The sequence below is a fragment of the Drosophila bipectinata genome, chromosome 2R (assembly GCF_030179905.1).
Source record: "Drosophila bipectinata strain 14024-0381.07 chromosome 2R, DbipHiC1v2, whole genome shotgun sequence".
NCBI classification, from domain to species: Eukaryota; Metazoa; Arthropoda; class Insecta; order Diptera; family Drosophilidae; genus Drosophila; species Drosophila bipectinata.
The window spans coordinates 2533943-2555045 of NC_091737.1; the positions used below are offsets into that span (position 1 = coordinate 2533943).

General features: G+C 42.1%; 1 protein-coding gene across 2 annotated transcripts in view; it reads right to left on the bottom strand.

The window, feature by feature from the left end:
• Gprk1 (G protein-coupled receptor kinase 1) overlaps positions 1 to 21103 on the bottom strand; it is a 140120-nt gene that overhangs the window by 69617 nt on the left and 49400 nt on the right. For both annotated transcript variants that reach the window (XM_043211064.2, XM_070278401.1), the window contains 3 exons: positions 2682 to 2873; positions 2470 to 2625; positions 1491 to 1817 (listed from right to left, as the gene is read on the bottom strand). In XM_043211064.2, the coding sequence (XP_043066999.1) occupies positions 1491 to 1817; positions 2470 to 2625; positions 2682 to 2873 (675 nt within the window). The remainder of the gene's footprint in view (positions 1 to 1490; positions 1818 to 2469; positions 2626 to 2681; positions 2874 to 21103) is intronic.

A 21103-nucleotide genomic window follows, 5' to 3' on the forward strand; every position in this document is an offset into this window, starting at 1 on the left:
ATGACAATGCGGAGAATGATGTTCCAGTAAAAGTATCTCGTTGGGCCATGTTTTTAAAAGACTTTGAGTACATAATAGAGCATCGTCCAGGCATAAGGATGAAACATGTCGACGCCTTAAGCCGAGTACATATCTTGTTGCTTCAAGATTCAGTCAGACATCGAATTCGGCAGACTCAACGTAAGGAAGAATGGATAAAAGCCATTTGTAAGGTCCATTGACTTGGTGCAGCGCGATTATTACATCCCAGATTTAGAGAAAGCTTAAACTATAGTGAAGTCCTGTGTAGAGTGCATAGTTGGGATTCTTAAAAAAGAGGGATTTTTAAAAGCAATAAACAAGGCAGACGAGCCGTTACAGACCAATTGGCACCATGGACATGACAAAAAAACAATACAATCATGTTTTAGTAGTAGTCAACGCTTTTTTATAAATTTGTGTGGCTTTACCCACTAAGAATACTGGCGCTGACGAAGTAGTGGATAGAATGGAAAGGCAGGCTTAAGTTTTCGGTAACCCAAGTCGTATAATCACGGATCGTGGAACGGCATTCAGAGCCAATGTTTTTCAGGAATACTGTAAGGATCACAATATTCAGCATATTGACAAAACTTTGTGCGGAAGACCCGAAAGCTTGGTATAAGCATGTAGACAAGGTTCAACATTTTATTAAGTCCTCCCCACCTAGAAGTACCAAGATAGCTCTATTCAAGATTCTTACTGGGATCAATATGAAGACTAAGTACGATAAAGAGTTAGAAAAGCTGTTACAGGAAGATTTCCTAAATGAGTAACAGGAAGAGAAGGGGATAATTCGAGAGGAAGCTAAGGAGAACATCGCAAAGATTCAGGACGAGAATCTCAAGTCATTCAACAAATCAAGAAAGCCAGAGTCTGAGTACAAACTCGGAGATTTAGTAGCTATTAAAAGAACGCAGTTTGCTGCAGGGTTGAAGTTGAAGAAAAAGTACTTAGGGCCGTACGCCGTGATCCGTAAGTTAAGACATGGTCGACACCTCGTCGAAAAAGTAGGAGACGATAAAGGTCCAAATAAAACAAACAGTCCTATTGACAGTCCTATATTATAATCGATAAGTTGTTCTGTTCCATCACAATTTTCTTAAGTGTTAAAAAACGTGGAAAATGAGGAAGGGGTAGAGATTGAGCATCAGCAGAGGAAGGTCGCGTGTATCTCCAGTATATTTAAAATGTTAAGCTAAGTAAACTGTAAACTAACTAAGTAAACTAAACTGTTTTCATCGAAGAAAAAATCGTGTCTAATAATTTAATGAAATCAACGAAGCATTTCACTACATATACTTTATAAGGTCGGAGATGTCTCCTTTACTGCGTTGCACACTTTTGTACAAAATTATAATACCTTTTTAAGGGTATAAAAATACCCTTGGGCGCCAAAAAAAATTTAAAAATTGTAATAAAATTGTGGGCAATATAAAATATTAAATGTATTTAATAAACCATTCACGTACCATAGTTAAAGTCATTTTATCAATTTCGTGCTTATCCTTTGTTTTATGTTGACGAAATGGAGAATGCCCTTTTAAAAGTTTATATAACATGCACCCAAAGCTAAACCAATCAGCACAAGAATCGTAAGACGTTCCTTTTGATAATACTTCTGGTGCCATATATCCATGAGTTCCCACTGAAGCATGTGGTTTTTTTTTTGAAAAGTCACAAGCCAATCCCAAATCAGAAATTCGTATGTGTCCATTTTCATCAAGCAATATGTTAGCTGGTTTTAAATCACGATAAACAATGCTGCGTTTATGCATATGTTCCAGACCCAAAATAACCTAAAAAAAAGAGCATTTTGTTAAAAAAATGTTCAAATTTCCAAGACAACCCAATTTGTTTACTCCACTAAGAGTTTTACCTTCTTTTACCCCAAACGGAAACAGTAAAACGGTCTGTGGTTTATCTAACAAAAAAAACGAGCTCTATTTTTGAATATTTACGTAAGCGCCAAAATCCAAATTTTACGGAAGAGGTGTTTTTTAAATCAATTTCGCAGACACTGAAATAGGCGTCTGTCGCCTATTTTATAATTGACAGGTCGATATCTCAATAAATAGATGCAATTAGTGTTTCATATGTACAGATTTGATAAACAAAATTTTTCCCGAAAAATTGGGTATTTTTGCAAGTAGGCCTGAATTGAATTATGATGCATTAAAATTGAATGGTTAATTTAAAGTTATAGCAACTGGAACGGAACCCACCATTTTTTAATTTTTTTGGTCTCAAACATGTGTAATAGAAAAAAAATTAATACATAATTACATAGAAAACTTGATTGATTTCTTTTTAGATGAACCATGCACAACGGGATCGGGATGGAACTATTGTTTATTTTAGCTTTGAAAGGGGCAGTATAAAGATAAGAGTAGAGGTAAAACTTTGTGTGGAGGTTTGTTGGTGTTAGATATTTTTACAAATTAAATTTACTTCAGCAGCATAGAATTTCATTTCGTCCTCATTGAAAACTCCATGTTGAGATAAGTGGTAATGTAAATCACCACCGTTCATTAAGTCCAGTATAAAACAAAGTTTATCTGGTGTATGAAAAGCATAGGTCATGCAAACAATGAAAGGACAGTCAATCTAAAAGATATAGAAGTTAATTATAAATAACAAAAACAAATTATTTGGTGACTTACTCCGGTGCTTACGGCTTGTAACATGTTGCGCTCATTTAAAGCCAACATTTCACCTTGTTTCATTTTTATCCTTTTTTTGTCTAAACATTTCATAGCGTACATTTTTCCGGTGTCTGCTTTTCGGCATCCGTAAACTTCTCCAAAACCTCCTCTTCCTATAATCCTATGTACGCTAAAATCGTTCATTGACAACTGAAATAATAAGTCAAAGAATAATTAAAAACAAAAAATAAAAGCTAACCTCGGGCGAGGCCGAAGTTGATATACCATTGCAGATAAAACCGGATATATATCTCAAAAATCGAATATAGTTGGCCGATCATTATTAGAATATCATAATACAACCAATTTATTACAAGAGTACTTTACAAACTTGTATCTTAAAAAAAAAAAACAAGTTGGTATTTGTTTAGTAAAAAAAATACCATTTCCGATCGTTCAGTTATATGGCAGCTATAAGATATAGTCGGCCGATCCTTATGAAACCTCGTAGGTCGTATTATTTTGCTAAAAATAGCACTCATTCTAATTAAAAGTTATATGGCTGCTACAGGATATATTCGACCGACCAAGAACCGATCCCTAGTCGACCTAAATACTAGTTTAATAAAAAAAATTTGTGTATATCCTTGCAGAGGGTATTACAGTATTAGTCAAAAGTTTGCAACGCAGTGAAGGAGATATCTCCGACCCTATAAAGTATATATATTCTTGATCACGATCACCTCCTAAGTTAATATGAGCAATTACGTGTGTCTGTCTGTTTCTACGCTAACTAGTCTCTTAGTTTTAAAGCTATCGACTTGAAACTTTGCCCACACCTCTCTTTCCTTTGCACGCAGTATATAAGTCGGGACGGCCGGGATCGGCCGACTATATCCTATAGCTGCCATATAACTGAGTGAACCATGATGTAAAAATGGGTGAAAAATCATAATTTCATTCTAATAGGGCACCCAAATCGTGAAGATAATCTTCCGTGGGCTTAAATTTCATTTAATATTTAATAATTAATAATAGTGCTAAACACCAATTTTGCAAGTAATCCAAATCGGGTTGAAACTTTGTAACGTCGGCGTTAGATCAGTGTAGGTGGCAACCCCGGGGAGGGGAGATGGCAACCGATCTGGGAACCTTTTGCCGTAGTAGGACCGTAGCAAGGAGTTAGGCGTTTCCAATGTCCGGAGGTCTGGCAACCGGTGTAAAACCGTTATTGGAAGCTGGAAGCTAGAAGCAGAAATCCGAGCGGGTACAGCACTTTCTTTTTCGTTTCTGGCGTGACCCAAGGAAGTTCATCCAATTAAAGAAGCCGAAAAATTTACGTGGGAAACGCACAAGCAAGGTGGAGAATAAGCACCTTCGGAAGTCACCAGCAAAACCGAAGCGCAGCTTGTTGGCAGACGCGCCAAAGGGTCGGCGCTAAAGTGAGGCAGGTCACGGATAGTAGTGGCGGTGAGTGGTTAGGTTAGGTCAGGGTCGATCGGGTCTGATGTATAATTTTGGCTTTTTAGTACGGAGGGCCTGGTACAAGGAGTACGGGGCGGTCGTAAGGAGAGACGTTGGAGTTGTGCGAGGTTCCCAGTGGAGCAGTCGACGGCGCAAATCGAGACGGTGCGCGGCGCGAAACCGCCCACAAGGCGCGGCCGCGAAAGGACTGGGTTCCTACCGGAGAGCACGGTCGGAGCAGTCGCCGGAGGAGCTAGAGCTGATTGTGGTCCGAGGCGAGCGAGATCGGGAGCTAGGCTCGGAACGTTTGCGGCGTTTTTAAGGAACGCTCCGCCGCAAAAAAAAGGGGAGCGTAATCGGTCCAACTGGTGGCCTCGTGGTGCCACAAAGAACCGTGCGGAGTTGGTGAGCGGAGGGTTCCGCTCCGAATAAAGATTTCGATTGGCTAGCTAAGTTAATATTTTTTTTTGTGAACTTCGAGCACGTGGAAGCGCTTCAACCAGCTCGTCGCGGATGAAAGGGGTGAGTGAGTACGAGTAGTTTTACATAAAGCCAAACGAAGCGACGCGGAACATTCCGGTTGTCAATCTACCGCATCGTCCGATTCCCGGCCGAAGGGGTTCACCAAGTGGACGGTTGCCTTCGCCATAGACACCGCGAGCGATCCAAAAAGAGCCCGATCCTAAAATGTAACAAGGGCATCGCCGAACCGTTCTTATGTAATGCTAGCTCGCGGAAAAGACGGCTGAGTCCATTATAGAAAAACGCGCAGATACGCAGCGAATCCACATACGCCAGGCGCAGTAAGCCTTTCACCACGAAGCGGTGCAGAAGAGCTTAAGGGTGTAATTTTTATTTTATTATTTTGAGAGCAAAGAAAGAGTTACATGAAATGAAACAATATTCGTTAATTCCCTAATTTAAGCTAACTCTAAGATATATTACATTCGAATTCATTGCCCCCGCGCAACTATTTTAAGTTTTTCAATTTCGATCATTTAACCTATCATCTAGTTAGTAGATACGTAAGCCAAGAAGGAAAACTGAATTTTTAGTGAAGTAAGGGGAAATAGGGATGGGGAAGCAGTAAATGTATAAGAACACTTTAGCCTAATAAACATGAATTTTATAATGAGATAAACGAAAAATAATTCGCCACCGCCTTGCCGCTGAACCACCAACTTTTGCGTTCTTGAGGATCTTGAGGATCCAAATAAAATCTGTTTTGAGAGGACTATGTTTGGCCTTCGCAGTTTGAGAGGCCGTGCACGCATTCGATTAACGATAGAATTTATGATCTTCGAGGTAAGCATCAGGGAGAGAGAAAGGGCCCTATATGACCCACCCATTAGCCGACGAGGCCTAGCTGGCAACCGCGTGCAACCCCTTCTCTCAGCCGTTGATCCAAGGATGCCACCTCACCAGGTTGACTGTTCGTTACAGTAATAATTATCATAAATTTTTCTGGCGCCCTACGTGGGGCCATGTTTTCAGTATGGCTAAACGCAGCCATGCTTTGCGGTCAAATCATTTCGGCTGGTTAGAGTAGCATGGGAGTAACCAGACCAAAAGCCTCAGCAGCGGTGCGGGTTCCGCCTGGAATTCTACACTTAGAGAAAGGGTAGACTACGGTGCCACAGCAGTCGCAGCAATAGTTTGGAGTAGAGCTTAGCAGTTCAGTATCTCGCGTAGGATTTCAGGAGGGAAAGGACCAACCTGACCACGAGTTATGACTGGTGAGTGGTTCACAAGAGCAAAGGGACGGGAAAACTGGCGCTACAGCCGCTTGGAGAGCAGGATCAGTCAGCAAACTGATGTCTGACCACGCCTGGAGATTGGCAGTTAGGACCCGTCGTCCCCTAGTAGAGAAGATGGACGCTTGGAATTCAGTCGTAGGAGCTACGAATGACCACGTCTTAAGAGATAGCGTAGTTGACTCGCGGTGCCTGGGAATAGCAGGGGCGACGAAGAGGCGTAGAGGGGAGTTGCTCGAGCCACCTCCCGAACAGATCAGAAGAAGGAGCAAAACAGAAAAAAGAGGAACAAAAGGCAGCGTGTATTGGCGGTAGGCAAGTTAAACGAGGGCGAAGTTTGGTTTCATATTGATAGTAGTCAGAGTTGTGGTAGCCGAAGAGAGAGCATCTGTTAGTGTATCTTCAGATTTAGAAAGAAAATAGGAAAGGATGAATCCGGCAGAGGCAGAGAGGGGGGCAGCGACACCCATGAAGATGCCCATCTGCATGATATCCAAAAAAGAAATGGCAACTGGCAGAGCCAGGACCAAGTGCGGGCACGAATTTCACAAGACATGCATAACAACACATGCCAGGTCGAAGTCGTCATGCCCGACGTGCAAGGTAGTGTGCTTTGAGAAAGTCCAAGCGGCAAGTGACACGACCGCTGCGAGTACGAGCCAGCAGACTCGCCGGCCAGACTCACCCTGCGGGACTAGCCAAGCAGGATCTCAGGCAGAATCTCTAGGAAGCACAGCGGAGCTGCAAGCATTTGTGTCCCAATCAGTGAGCGCCATGCAGGCGACATTACTGGAACAGCTGTCGGCACAGGTGGACAGACTATTCCACCAAAGGGAGCGTCCAGAAAGAGATGAAGAAGTGAGAGCTGGAGTCCACGAACAACCCGGTGGGATTTACGATAATGAAGGGGCGATTCAAGATCAAAGTCACAGTTTTAGGAACGGTATAAGGCAACAAGCAGAACAAAGCCTAGCGTACAGACCAGATAAGGTGGGCCACATTATAAACAATTGGAAGATTCGGTTTAGTGGACATCCAGAGGGGATGACTGTCGATAATTTCATCTATCGGATAGAAGCATTGACCCACCAAACACTGGATAGTAATTTCTCAGCTCTGTGCGGCAATGCGAGCTTGCTGTTCGACGGTAAAGTGGGAGAATTTGACTGGCGTTTCCATAAGTTGAATAGAGGGATGAGAGGGATGAGGGATGGGGCGAGTTGTGCCCCAATAGGGACAATAGAACGGATGAGGACATACGCGAAGCAATAAGAGACCGAAAACAACGCGAAAGAGAGGATTTCGATTCATTTCACGAGGCGGTAGAGCAACTGATGGATGGGTTGAGTATTCCCTTGAGCGAAGCCACCCTAGTAGAAATGGTTAGAAGAAATCTCAGGTCCGAGATCCGCCACGAGTTGCTGAATGTATCAATACGTTCGATGGGCCACTTACGAGAAGTTTGCAGGCGTCGTGAGCGATTCTTAGAGGAAGTGCTTCGAGATAGCAGCGCGTCAAAGCCGGGTTGGACAAAGAAGGCATATGGAGAAACCCAGAGACGAGAAGACAAAGGCTCGCATAGGGGCTATGCCTCCGGCAAAGCGGTAGCGGAATTAGGCAGTGATCTGGAAAGGGAAGAGGCCCAAGAGTTCACGGACGAAGAAGCAGACGAAGTGGAGGCGGTGGCTCTTATCTGCTGGAATTGCAGGAAGGAGGGTCACATGTATCACGACTGCGCGGGAAAGCGGAAAATCTTCTGTTTTGGATGCGGGTCACCTAATGTGTATAAGCCATCTTGTCCGAAATGTCAAAAAAACGGGAAAGCGAATGCACCGGACCGTCCACCCCAGCGCATTCCGTTAGGCTCAAACAAGGACAAGTAGGAGAGAAGGAAGAGAGCGACAACGAGCGTCGCGAAGGAGAGCATAGTAAGGCCAAGGTAGACGATAAGATTAGGTCTAGAAACACTAACAGGTTAAGGCACTATTGGAATTCGTTAAGGAAAATAGAAAAAATAAGGTATAAAACTTCGGACAAGCGTCGATTTGCAGAAGTTAGATTGTTAGGAGAAGTAGTCCTGGGTCTGCTTGACACCGGGGCAGCGGTCAGTTGTATCGGAGGGAATTTCGCAGAAAGGTTCATAAAAAGCAAGGCAGACTTCAAGCGGAAAGGAACAACAGTGAGCACGGCTGATGGTCAGCGACAACAGGTTGTGGGACAGCTGACGACGGATGTGGAGTTCAAAGGCCTAAGCAAAACTCATACCTTTTACCTAGTTCCCACGTTAAGCCAAGCCCACGTATCTAGGTATTGATTTTTGGAAGAGTTTCGAACTTTTGCCCTTGGAGTTCCAGGACGGCGAGATTTCGGTTAGGCAGGAGTTGTCCGAAACCCAGCAAACGAGTTTACAGGCGGTGATAAAGCTGTTTCCATCCTTCGCCACTCTAGGCTTGGGCAAAACCCATTTGATAAGCCATAGTATCGACGTCGGAGAGACGAAACCGGTAAAGCAGAGGCATTATCCGGTGTCTCCGGCAGTAGAGAAGCTGCTCTACGGAGAGGTCGAGAGAATGATGAAGCTAGGGGTGATCGAAGAATCGCAAAGTGTTTGGTCGTCGCCGGTGGTGCTAGTGCAGAAGCCGGGCAAAGTCCGGTTATGTTTGGACTGTGGGAAGGTGAATAGCTTCACTCAAGGCGATGCCTATCCACTACCACAGATAGACGCAATCCAAAGCGATGTTCATCTCGAGTTTGGATTTGAAGGACGCTTACTGGCAGATCCCGCTGGAACCAGCTGCACGCGATAAGACCGCGTTTACCATTCCTGGGAAGCCTCTTTACCAGTTTAGGGTCATGCCTTTCGGGCTCATGAATGCTTCTCAAACCATGACGCGACTCATGGATAAAGTTATTCCGGCTGCGCTACGGAACGAGGTATTCGTGTATTTGGACGACCTGCTCGTCGTATCCGATACTTTCGAATCGCATCTAGCGGTCCTGACGACGGTGGCGAAGCACATAAAGCAAGCGGGGCTAACGCTGAATATCGAAAAGAGCCATTTCTGCATGAGAACTGTTAAGTATCTAGGTCATGTGATCGGGGAAGGCGTCATAAGAACAGATCCCGAGAAGATATCTGCCATGGTAGATTACCCTGTTCCGCGGACATTGAAGGCGTTACGCAGTTTTATAGGCATGACCGGATGGTATAGCAAATTTATAAGTAACTATGCGGATATAGCAGATCCTCTAACCGATTTGATGAGACCCAAATGTCGTTTTACGATGACGCAGGCGGGTTTGGAGGCATTCTTAAAACTTAAAAACGCAATGTGTCAGGCTCCGGTTTTGCATAGTCCGGATTTTAGGAAGCCGTTCTACATTCACTGCGACGCAAGCAGTTATGAGATCGGCGGAGTATTGGTTCAGAAGGAGAGAAAGGGGACGAGTACCCAATTGCCTTCGTTTCGAAGAAGTTGAGCTAGGCCCAACGGAACTATTCCGTCACGGAACAGGAATGCCTGGCCGCGATTATTTGTATTAAGCGGTTCAGACGTAGAGGGACACAAATTTACGGTGATTACAGATCACGCCTCGTTAGAGTGGCTCATGGCACAACCAGACTTAAGGTCTCGGCTGGGACGATGGGCGTCGAAACTGCAGGCGTATAAATTCCAAATAGAACATCGGAAAGGCAAACTTCATGTCGTTCCTGAAGCGTTGTCTAGGGCGTATGAAGGAGAAGCAGAAGAGGAGGTAGTCGCCGGGTTAGGGATGGACTATGAATCTCCATTTTTCGAGACGGATGCGTATAAGACTCTAAGGAACACGGTCGAAGCTAATAGGAAAACGGTGCCAGACTTGAAAGTCATGGAAGGGAAGGTTTTCCGGCGGGCGAAACAAGATCAGGAAGTAGGGCTAGGCGAGAGTTTCGCGTGAAAATTATGGGTGCCAAACGAGATGATCCCGGAGGTAATGAAAGAAGCCCACGACAGTCCCACAGCAGCCCATGGAGGGATCCATAAAACGCTGGAGAGGATTCGACTGATGTACTACTGGCCAGGATTAGTTAGGGACGTGAAGGACTACGTAGGCAACTGTGAGGTTTGCAAAGCGTGTAAGGCGGTAAAAAGGCTGTCGGCCGATGTAGTAGTGAAGTACATGAGCCAGGAATTGTTCCATACGTTTGGAGTTCCGGAAACGGTGTTCTCGGACAATGGGACACAATTCAAGGGCGAAGCGTTTAGAACGCTAATGCGGGAGAATCGGGTGACGCAGATTTTTACAGCCGTCCACTCGCCGCAGGCTAATACAACCGAAAGGGTGAATAGGTCTATTATCGCAGCTATAAGATCCTACGTGAGAGAAGACCAAAGGAATTGGGATGAACACCTCAGTGAGATCTGCTGCGCGTTAAGGACTTCAGTCCATTCCGGTACGGGTGCAACCCCATATTATTTAGTGTTCGGGCAACAGTTTGTGGGATCAGGAGGATCGTTCAAGCTCATGAGGGAGCTAGGGCTCTTGGAGGATAGAGAGATTCGGTTATCCCGGGAGGATTCGTTGGATTTAGTACGGGCCCAGGCTCAGAAGGTTTTAGCGAAGCAAACGGAGAAGAATGAAAGGCGGTACAACGCACGGTCCAGAGAGGTGACGTATCGAGAAGGAGACAAGAGATTTTTCGTAGGAACTTCAAACAAAGCCACTTTGCGGCGGGTTACAACGCCAAGCTTGGCCCAAGATAAGGATCGTACAAGATTAAGGCGAAAGTTCGTAAGAGAACGGGTTATTCAACCTACGAGCTGGAGGACATGCAAGGGAGAGCAATAGGCACTTACCACGCCAAAGATTTAAAACAATAGTATACGCCTCCGTGGTATAGCTAAACAGGATCGTGTGAGACCCTGTTCTAGCTCTTGCAAAGAGGGCACTTTGTAACGTCGGCGTTAGATCAGTGTAGATGGCAACCGATCTGGGAACCTTTTGCCGTAGTAGGACCGTAGCAAGGAGTTAGGCGTTTCCAATGTCCGGAGGTCTGGCAACCGGTGTAAAACCGTTATTGGAAGCTGGAAGCTAGAAGCAGAAATCCGAGCGGGTACAGCACTTTCTTTTTCGTTTCTGGCGTGACCCAAGGAAGTTCATCCAATTAAAGAAGCCGAAAAATTTACGTGGGAAACGCACAAGCAAGGTGGAGAATAAGCACCTTCGGAAGTCACCAGCAAATCACAGCAGCAAAACCGAAGCGCAGCTTGTTGGCAGACGCGCCAAAGGGTCGGCGCTAAAGTGAGGCAGGTCACGGATCGTAGTGGCGGTGAGTGGTTAGGTTAGGTCAGGGTCGATCGGGTCTGATGTATAATTTTGGCTTTTTAGTACGGAGGGCCTGGTACAAGGAGTACGGGGCGGTCGTAAGGAGAGACGTTGGAGTTGTGCGAGGTTCCCAGTGGAGCAGTCGACGGCGCAAATCGAGACGGTGCGCGGCGCGAAACCGCCCACAAGGCGCGGCCGCGAAAGGACTGGGTTCCTACCGGAGAGCACGGTCGGAGCAGTCGCCGGAGGAGCTAGAGCTGATTGTGGTCCGAGGCGAGCGAGATCGGGAGCTAGGCTCGGAGCGTTTGCGGCGTTTTTAAGGAACGCTCCGCCGCAAAAAAAAGGGGAGCGTAATCGGTCCAACTGGTGGCCTCGTGGTGCCACAAAGAACCGTGTGGAGTTGGTGAGCGGAGGATTCCGCTCCGAATAAAGATTTCGATTGGCTAGCTAAGTTAATATTTTTTTTTTGTGAACGGGTTAGCGAAAGCTTTCCCGAAATATTTCCTTTCCAGCTTCGAGCACGTGGAAGCGCTTCAACCAGCTCGTCGCGGATGAAAGGGGTGAGTGAGTACGAGTAGTTTTACATAAAGCCAAACGAAGCGACGCGGAACATTCCGGTTGTCAATCTACCGCATCGTCCGATTCCCGGCCGAAGGGGTTCACCAAGTGGACGGTTGCCTTCGCCATAGACACCGCGAGCGATCCAAAAAGAGCCCGATCCTAAAATGTAACAAGGGCATCGCCGAACCGTTCTTATGTAATGCTAGCTCGCGGAAAAGACGGCTGAGTCCATTATAGAAAAACGCGCAGATACGCAGCGAATCCACATACGCCAGGCGCAGTAAGCCTTTCACCACGAAGCGGTGCAGAAGAGCTTAAGGGTGTAATTTTTATTTTATTATTTTGAGAGCAAAGAAAGAGTTACATGAAATGAAACAATATTCGTTAATTCCCTAATTTAAGCTAACTCTAAGATATATTACATTCGAATTCATTGCCCCCGCGCAACTATTTTAGGTTTTTCAATTTCGATCATTTCGATCAGATGACCCACCCATTAGCCGACGAGGCCTAGCTGGCAACCGCGTGCAACCCCTTCTCTCAGCCGTTGATCCAAGGATGCCACCTCACCAGGTTGACTGTTCGTTACAACTTAGTTGGGCAATAGTAAATTTTTATTAAAAGAAAACCTTAAAGCCACCAGCTTACATAAGTAACAGTGAGCTAGCTAAGGCAAAGATAAATTTTCGGTTATTTTTAGACTCGACATACAAGTATTACGTCTTTTTGTATGTTTTTGGAAGCTATTGGATTTTAGTTTAAGCTGTGTGTTTATATGCAGTACTCGTAGAGTATAAGGGTATATTGTAGTTGTGTGAATGAATGTAATATAGAGAAAGAGTAATATAGAGAAAGATATAGAGCGGATATAGCCATGTCCGTGTGTTCGTATGAACGCGTGAATGTCGGAGACTATAGGAGATAAAGCTATAAGATTTGGCATGAAGACTCCTACAATGCCCTCGCAGTTCAAGTTTCAAAATTTTGCCACGTCTCCTCCCGCCTCCACAAATAGCGAATTTCTGTAACGCCAGTAAAAAGGTTTCTTGAAAAACTTGTGATACCAAATTATTTCTAAAGCTAATATATATCTGAAAAAAAAATTTCAAAATTTAAACGCGTGAATCTCGAAAACTATAAAAGATAGAACTGTCCGATTTGGAAATTGGACTCGTGTAGTATCTGCGCAGATCAAGTTTACTACAAAATTTTGCCACTCCCACTCCCGCCCCCAAACAGAAATCTGTTGATAGAGCCAGTTCGTTAATGTTTTTGAAAAAAAAATTTTAAGGCCAAACTGTTCCAATGGCTAATCTTAACCCCTTATGAATACTCTTATGAAAAAAAGCAGCCAAATTGGATAGTTTTTAGAGGATTTATATATACTTTGTAGTCTGCTTAATACTGAATCGGTATTATTGCCTTAGTTTTGTTGTTATTGTTTTGCCCAAGCGGAAAAGTATGCATCAAAAATTTGTCGCTGAGAATCCATAAAAAATAAAATAAAAATAAATTCAAATATTTTTTTTAACACCCCGAGAGCAGCTGTTTATTTTTTTTGATCCGGCAACACGATTAAAATCGATAACAAAAATTTTCGTCAACTCAGTACCCGCAAAATCTAGAAGGCAAAAATTTCTTCTTCTTTCCCTTTTTACACCTTTTTTTTTATATGGAGTTTGACAGCTGTCACTCGTTCGACAGCGGATTTTCGTCAACTCAGTACTAAGCTTAAATCTATGAAGGTTAGATAAATTGTTGGTGGAAGAGATAAGTATCGGGTGTAATATAGTCGGGAAACTTGACTATAGCCGTCCTTTCTTGTTTTGGTGTCGATATGCCTGCGCCTTGTGAGTCTTTCGTCGAGATATCCTCCCAAGCACGTTATTTCTTTTGCTTGCGGGACCGAGGTTTTATTTAGTGGCAGCGGAAAAAATGATGATTTTTTAGGGTGAACATGACGGGTGTACATTGACAAGGTGACGGGCTAGTTAGTCGTTGCATGGGGCATGTAGAGTAACTGCGTAAAGATCGGTTGTCTGCAAGGGTTGACGTTGCTAGTTTACTTTTTGGTTGGGATGTCAGCTGCGAAGAGAATAGTGTTAGTGAATATACGAAGTGTGTTCAAAAAGTGTTCAAATTTTGCGGGCAGCATATTTTCGATTATCGATTTTTTTCTTTTGTTATGTTGGTACACTCTTCCCTAAAAGCTATATTATGTTTCAATTGATTCCCCTTTTTTGTTTGGTTGTGAGAGGCATAAAGGTTAAAAGTTTTTTTGCGTGCTCGGAGATTTTCTTCCATCGCAAAATATGGATCAAAGGATTTGCATCAAATTTTGTGTAAAAAATGAAAATTAAGTGCTACGAAACACTTGAAATGTTGACAGAGGCATACAGTAAAACCTTTCCGAGTAAAAAAAAATGTTTACAAGTGGTAAAACTCTTCCAAGATATCCGGGATGATGCCAATGACGAGCCTCGCTCTGGACGCCCACGCACGGGAGCAACTGATGAAAACGCTAAGCAGTGAAGAAAATTGTTTTGGAAAATCTTCGAATCACTATCAGAGAAGTTGCTGAAGATGTCGGTATATCGCTTGGCTCGTGCCATGAAATTTTTTCAAACGTTTCGGGCATAAGTCGTGTGGCAGCGAAGTTTGTTCCGAAATTGCTGAATTTTGACCAAAAGAACCGTCGCATGACCCAGATTTACTCAAATGGGTCATAACTGGGGACGTATCATGGGTTATGATATCGAAACCAAAGCCCAATCGTCCCAATGGAAGAGCCCAGATGAGCCAAGACCGAAAAAAGCACGCTAAGTTCGATCAAATGTCAAAGTTTTAATAACTATTTTCGTCGACTACCATGGCGTGGTGCATATGGTCGTACGGTCACAATAAACAGTATTATCTGGAAGTTATGCGCTGTTTGCGAGAAGCAAAACGAAAGAAACGTCCAGAATTTTGGAAAAAGAATTCATGGCTTTTACATCACGATAATGCCCCTGCTCACCCATCTTTGCAACAACACCTTAAACAAATAATGCCTCAGCCTCCATATTCACCGAATTTGGACCCATGTGACTTTTTCTTGTTCCCAAAACTAAAGAGACCTATTAAAGGACGGAGATTGGCAACGATTGAAGAGATAAAGACTGCATCTCTGGAAGAGCTCAAGGCTAGTCCAAAAAGCGCTTATGGGAAGTGCTTTGAGGATTGGAAAAACCGTTGGCATAAGTGTAATGTATCTAAGGGGGATTACTTTGAATGGAACAACATAAATATTGATGAATCTTACTTTACTTTTGAGCACACCTCATATGTACCATAGATGAATTACATTTCACTGCGAATTACGTTTTCCGGGAGCGCCTTATATATATACTTAAGGAGAATTCTTTATATCCTATACATTAGATCAGATGAATAAGATAGCCACTAAATCGAATGCCTGAAAAACATCCAGAAATATTGATGCGCAGTATTCTCGAGTTTTGAATGTTTGGCTTATGTTAAGCAATTTACTTATTCGATGCGGTTCTTGATTCTGCTCCGCTTATCACTGAACTTTGGGTCTAATTGGGGTAGATTGATATGGGAATTATGGGATATGGGTATTATGGGACATGGGTATAAGTTGTCGACTTTTTCTACCTCTCTGGAAAAATTAGTTTAGTGATGAAATTAAAAAACAGAGTGATAGTGCCAAGGGCACAGTGTGGAACTTGATAATCATTTTTATGGTCGCGAGTTACAGTTCTGTGACCGTGAGAGTAGATGAGGTCTCATATGCGAGAAAATGCTTGAAGGATTCTTGTAAACAAAACGACTGTGTTGCTTGGAGTATCAAATAAGAATGAATATTTATTGTGAAGAATTACATATAAATGAGTGTATGTGTGTGTGTTCTTGCAATGTTCACCATCTTTATTGTTCTCCATAAGTCTCGCGCCATGCTAAGTGGGCCACTTGGAAAAATGAATTTTTACAAATTTGGGTTTCCCACTTTTTTGTTAAGTATCTCCATGTAGAACACACACGCTCACAACTTTTTGTTCGAAAAACCAATTAATACTTTTTTACCGACAATCTTAATTTGGTGCCTCAATAAATATGGTTTTATATATTTCGCAAATTAATAATGAAAAAAAAATTAATTTATTTAATGCAGTAAGATTTGTGTTGTTTAGACCCTTAGTATTAACTATTTTGTGAAAAGAATTAGAAATCAAATTCTCTTCGAATTAAAAACCAAAAAAGTTTTTTTGAAAAATTATTTTAAAAATGGCGACGATATTCACAATTAAAACAAGAATGGAAAAGAATCGCAAAAACCAGACAAAGTTGGCTGATCCCTATGAGAATATCACAATATGACCAATTAATTACAATAAAATATCTTAAAACAAGAAGGGAAAGCTAACTTCTGGCGGAGCCGAAGTTGATTTATCCTTGCAATTAAAGCCGGATATATATCGCAAACATCGGATATTGTTGGCCGATCCTGAAGAAAATATGATAATATAACCCAATTTATTATAATAAAAGATCTAAAAAAAAGGTCCCAAACTTCTATCTTCAAAAATACCAAAGTTGGTATTTCTACCAAAACCATTTCCAATCGTTCAGTTATATGCTATAAGATGAAATTCGGTAGGTCGTATTAACTGACCAAAAATATACTCTGTACTAACTTCCAGATTTCTATCTGCAAAAACACGAAAGTTGGGTCATATCAGATCGTTCAGTTATATTGCAGCTATATATTCAGTTATATTTATTTAAACCAGAATGAGCATATGGATGCCGATCTCTCGATGTCAATGCTTAGTAAGCCAACTAGCTGGTGAAAGCCATAAAACATCGTCACACACGCTGAGTTCCATAAATGACCCAATACGTCGAAACGGTTGTCGCTGGTAAGAGACGCTAACGCGTATTAGCGAGGAGGTGCAGAGGAGCGGGAATAGTAGAGCAACCCCGAAGCCGCAGACGTAGAAATTAAGACCGAAAGCGATTCCACCAACGATATTGTCTACTTTATTTTTAAAGAGGACGACCAAGTTTGCCCTACATCTAGCGGCAACTGGTGAAAAACAACTACAAATTTTCATAGATACGGGTACGGCTAAAAATTACATTATTCCTATAAAAGACTAATAAAGTATCTAAAATCATACACATACCCCAACGTGGGGTATCCCGACGTAGCCACGTTTGAAAGTAGCGAAATCCTGAAACTGTCGAAATATATCATGACAAGGCCATCATAATAAGTAACAGTTCTGCCTACGTTACCATCCCGTCTGGCAAAATAAAAAATAACAAGAAAGGAAAGCTAACTTCGGGCGGAGCCGAAGTTGATATACCCTTGCAGTTAAAACCGGATATATATCGCAAACATCGGATATAGTTAGCCGATCCTTATGAGAATGATAATATCACCCAATTTATTGTAATACCAAATCTTAAATAGTCCCGAACTTCTATCTTCAAAAATACCAAAGTTGATCTACCAAATGGTCTACCAACCATTTCCGATGGTTCAGTTATATGGCAGCTATAAGATATAGTCGGCCGATCGTTATGAAATTTGGTAGGTCAGATTAACTGAGCAACAATATAATCCGTACCAAGTTCTAGCTTTCTATCTTCAAAAACACATGCTCATATCAACTCAAGCGGTGATCCTGATCAATAATATATATACTTTATAGGTCTCCTTCACTGCGTTGCACACTTTTGGAAAAAATTATAATACCCTCTGCAAGGGTTTAAAAAGGTAAAAAGCTTTTATATACCAGAATAGAACCAAAGTTCATTATATAGCGGGAAAAGAAAACATTGTTGCGGATGCCGTGTCTCGGCAGAACATTGTTGCTTTATATCGTGACGCAAAATCAAACATAGCCACCGAGCCTAGAAAAATCTAGTGATTAAATACTATCGAAACGACTGATAAGCCATTACATGGATTAAAAACTCAGCTTATTCTAGATTCTTGGCTGGAAAAATTATAATTAATATTATTGTAGATTCAATAATAAAGTTTCCTCCATTAAGTCAATAAAAGCCGTGATAAACGCATTTTACTGGGACCTTCCAACCTTAGCTTATATCCAATACTAGCTTTTGGGGCTGTTTCCAGCAACCAAATTTTGATATTCAAAACCTGTTGTGAGTGAAATCACAATCATCACAAGAAAAAGTCGAGCAAATACTTCGGGAATAATATTTGCCCAATGACGAGGCAAAACCTGCACAAAATACGAACTTTGATAGACACCTTTAAAACCCTAAAAAGAATTAGGAGTCACACCGATCCCATCATACAACGCATCAACTTTCGAATAAATAAAAATCGACATTTTTCCACAGAGAAAAAATTTTTTTCTAGCATGCATTAAAAAATTCTCCAAATTTTATATGGTATTTCCCTACCTTCCAAGGGAAATATACCCGCACGAACACAAAAAGAAATCCAAACACTAAAACTATTTGTTGAAATAATGTAGCCTCTTTTAATACTGAAACAATTAAGATTTCACTGTATATTGGTGGAAAAAAAAAGATGCATATTGCCCAGAAACGAGCAATGTGGAGGGTAAAATCATTATCAATGAGCGCTCCGCCGTAGTCAGCGTATATGACGTTCCATTCACATTCATTCAGTCGTTACATTCAAGATGAATGTCATAATTAACATAAAACAGTGGGTCAGATACCAGTCATCGCGGCTTCACCTCTACTAAACATAAAGAGACATGACAATATCCTAAGCGTCCCATTATTAAAACGAAGGAACGAACATAACATACAAAATTTGTATTACAAATCATACAAGAACTACGGTACGATGTCACAGCAGGCGTCGCTGTCAGCGCCGACCTTTGCGGTCTCATCCTATTGCAATCGCTAGAGCCTTTTGTGGCTCATCTATGAAACTTTAATCTAAGTTTTAATCTCAGCTAGTTGGGTATTCCCAGGGACAACGATAGTCTTATGGGGGAGGAGTTAACATATACGATGAAATATAAAATTATAAAGTCATATCATTAGCCACCCTAAGGGCTAGAACTGAGAACTATTCGCCGTCCGAATTTCTCAAGGAAAATGAACAATTTTCTGAGGAGTCCCCCGTGGTATCCCTTCAAGTGATACCACATGTCGTAGTAAATGAAACCCCCGTCAGAGTTACTCAAAAGGGTATTCCACAGTCCGGACCACCGGCCCCGACTGACACTGCAGTTCTCGTACCTGCGACACCAATTCGGTAGCCTGCGTCCTCATTTCGGTAGACTCTTGCTTCTGAATAGGTGAAATCACAAGAGTTTGGTGAAATAGAATTTATTTGCATTAAAATCATTTTGTCCGCGAAATCTTTATACATTACATGTTCATATATACCACCTTCGTCTGAATCGTCCACATATTGGCAGCATTTGTCCCCTATTAAATCCGTTTTTTTTATCTTATGACTGATCGTGACCAGCTCGTCGCTGTGGGCGACTTAAATATCCCAGAATAAAAGTGGTCCAACGTCGATAGCTCACCATGACTTCACCACGGGCTTTTGACATGTCCCTAGGTCAGATTAACCATGTTAGAAATTAATTAGGTCGGCTTTTGGACTTTTGTTTTGTATCTGATCTTGATAGTACCGCTCTCTACAGAGCCTTTCCTCTTTCAACCCCAGAGGTTCCATATCACCCCACGCTGTAGGTCTCAATCGAAACCATTCCTGGTATCGATCAGATGTCTCCACGCGTGGTAGATAAGATTTGCTGTTTCCGTAAAGCTGATTTTCACAAACTTAATAGCCTTATCGATATATATGATTGGTCCGATATTCTGGCGTGCACCGATCTTAATGTCACCTTAGAAAAATTTTACTGTACTTTAAATACATTTTTTGACTCCTGTGTGCCATGGAAATATCCGTCCGCTTCAACAAATCCTCCTTGGTTTACAAGGTGCCTCACTAACCTTAGAAATACTAAAAATAGGCTCTTACTAAAATATAAAAAAACCTGCAGTAGTATTGAATTCTCAAGATATCTTCTAGCTCGGTTAAATTTTACAGTGCATAATGCTGAATGTTACAGAAATTATATTCGTCGCTGCTGGATACAATTTACTCAAGATCCGAAGCAGTTTTATAATTTAGTAAACTCAAAGCCACCACTGCTTACGTTTGAAAATTCATCTGCAACCTCTGATCAGGCCATTGCCGATCTATTCGCAGAATTTTTTCAAACAACTTGTTCTCCGCCTAAATTGACCGAACAGCCTTACGCATACAACATTCAATCAGCAAATATTATTTTCTGTCGGTTTTTCTCTGAGAACAACTTATCATCTGATTTTCTAAAGGTCAAACCCATTTATTCGCCAGGCCCCGATGAAGTACCAGGCTGTGTGCTAAAATACTGTGCCAAGGCTCTGTGCAAACCTCTTCAAAGACTTTTCAACTTATCTTTGGAAACCTAGATTTTTCCCCTTAAGTGGAAGGAATCATTTATAATTCCCCTACATAAAAAAGGGAAAAAGTCTGAGGCTGCCAACTACAGAGGCATCTCTAAGTTGTCGGCAATTCCAAAGTTATTTGAAAAATTAATCACCCCTCATTTGCAACACCTTTGCTCTTCGATTATCACTTCTTGTCAGCATGGCTTTATTAAGCGTCGCTCCACCACCACAAACTTATTGGAGTTGACATCCTTTGTCATAGATGGCTTTTGTAAGGGATATCAAACCGATGTAATTTACACAGACTTCAGCAAAGCATTTGATTCAATTAATCACTCACTCTTGTTGAGTAAACTGAATATGCTGGGTTTTCCTAAAGACCTCTTAACGTGGATCTCCAGCTACCTAGATGGAAGGACACAAAGAGTCTTATTTAAAAACATACAGTCCCGTCTGGTCCGTGCTACATCTGGCGTCCCTCAAGGAAGTCATCTTGGCCCGTTATTATTTACGCTTTTTATAAACGACTTGCCCCCTGCTTTAACGAACTCTCTAGTTCTTATGTATGCAGATGATGTAAAGCTTTGTCTTCAGTACAAATCCATCTCTGCCCAATGCAGTCTTCAGTCTGACCTTGATAACTTTCAAAAATGGTGTTTAGCTAATGATCTAATACTTAATGGATTTAAATGCAAACATATGTCTTTTTATCGTTCTTGCCCTATGCAAGCTACTTATTCTATTAATGGGATTGCCTTAGAAAAATTAACCCACGTTAATGATCTCGGCATCCTATTAGACATCAAACTTAAATTTGCCGACCATATTTCCTTAATGGTTAATAAGGCTAAAGGAGTCCTGGGTTTTATCAAAAGGTGGTCA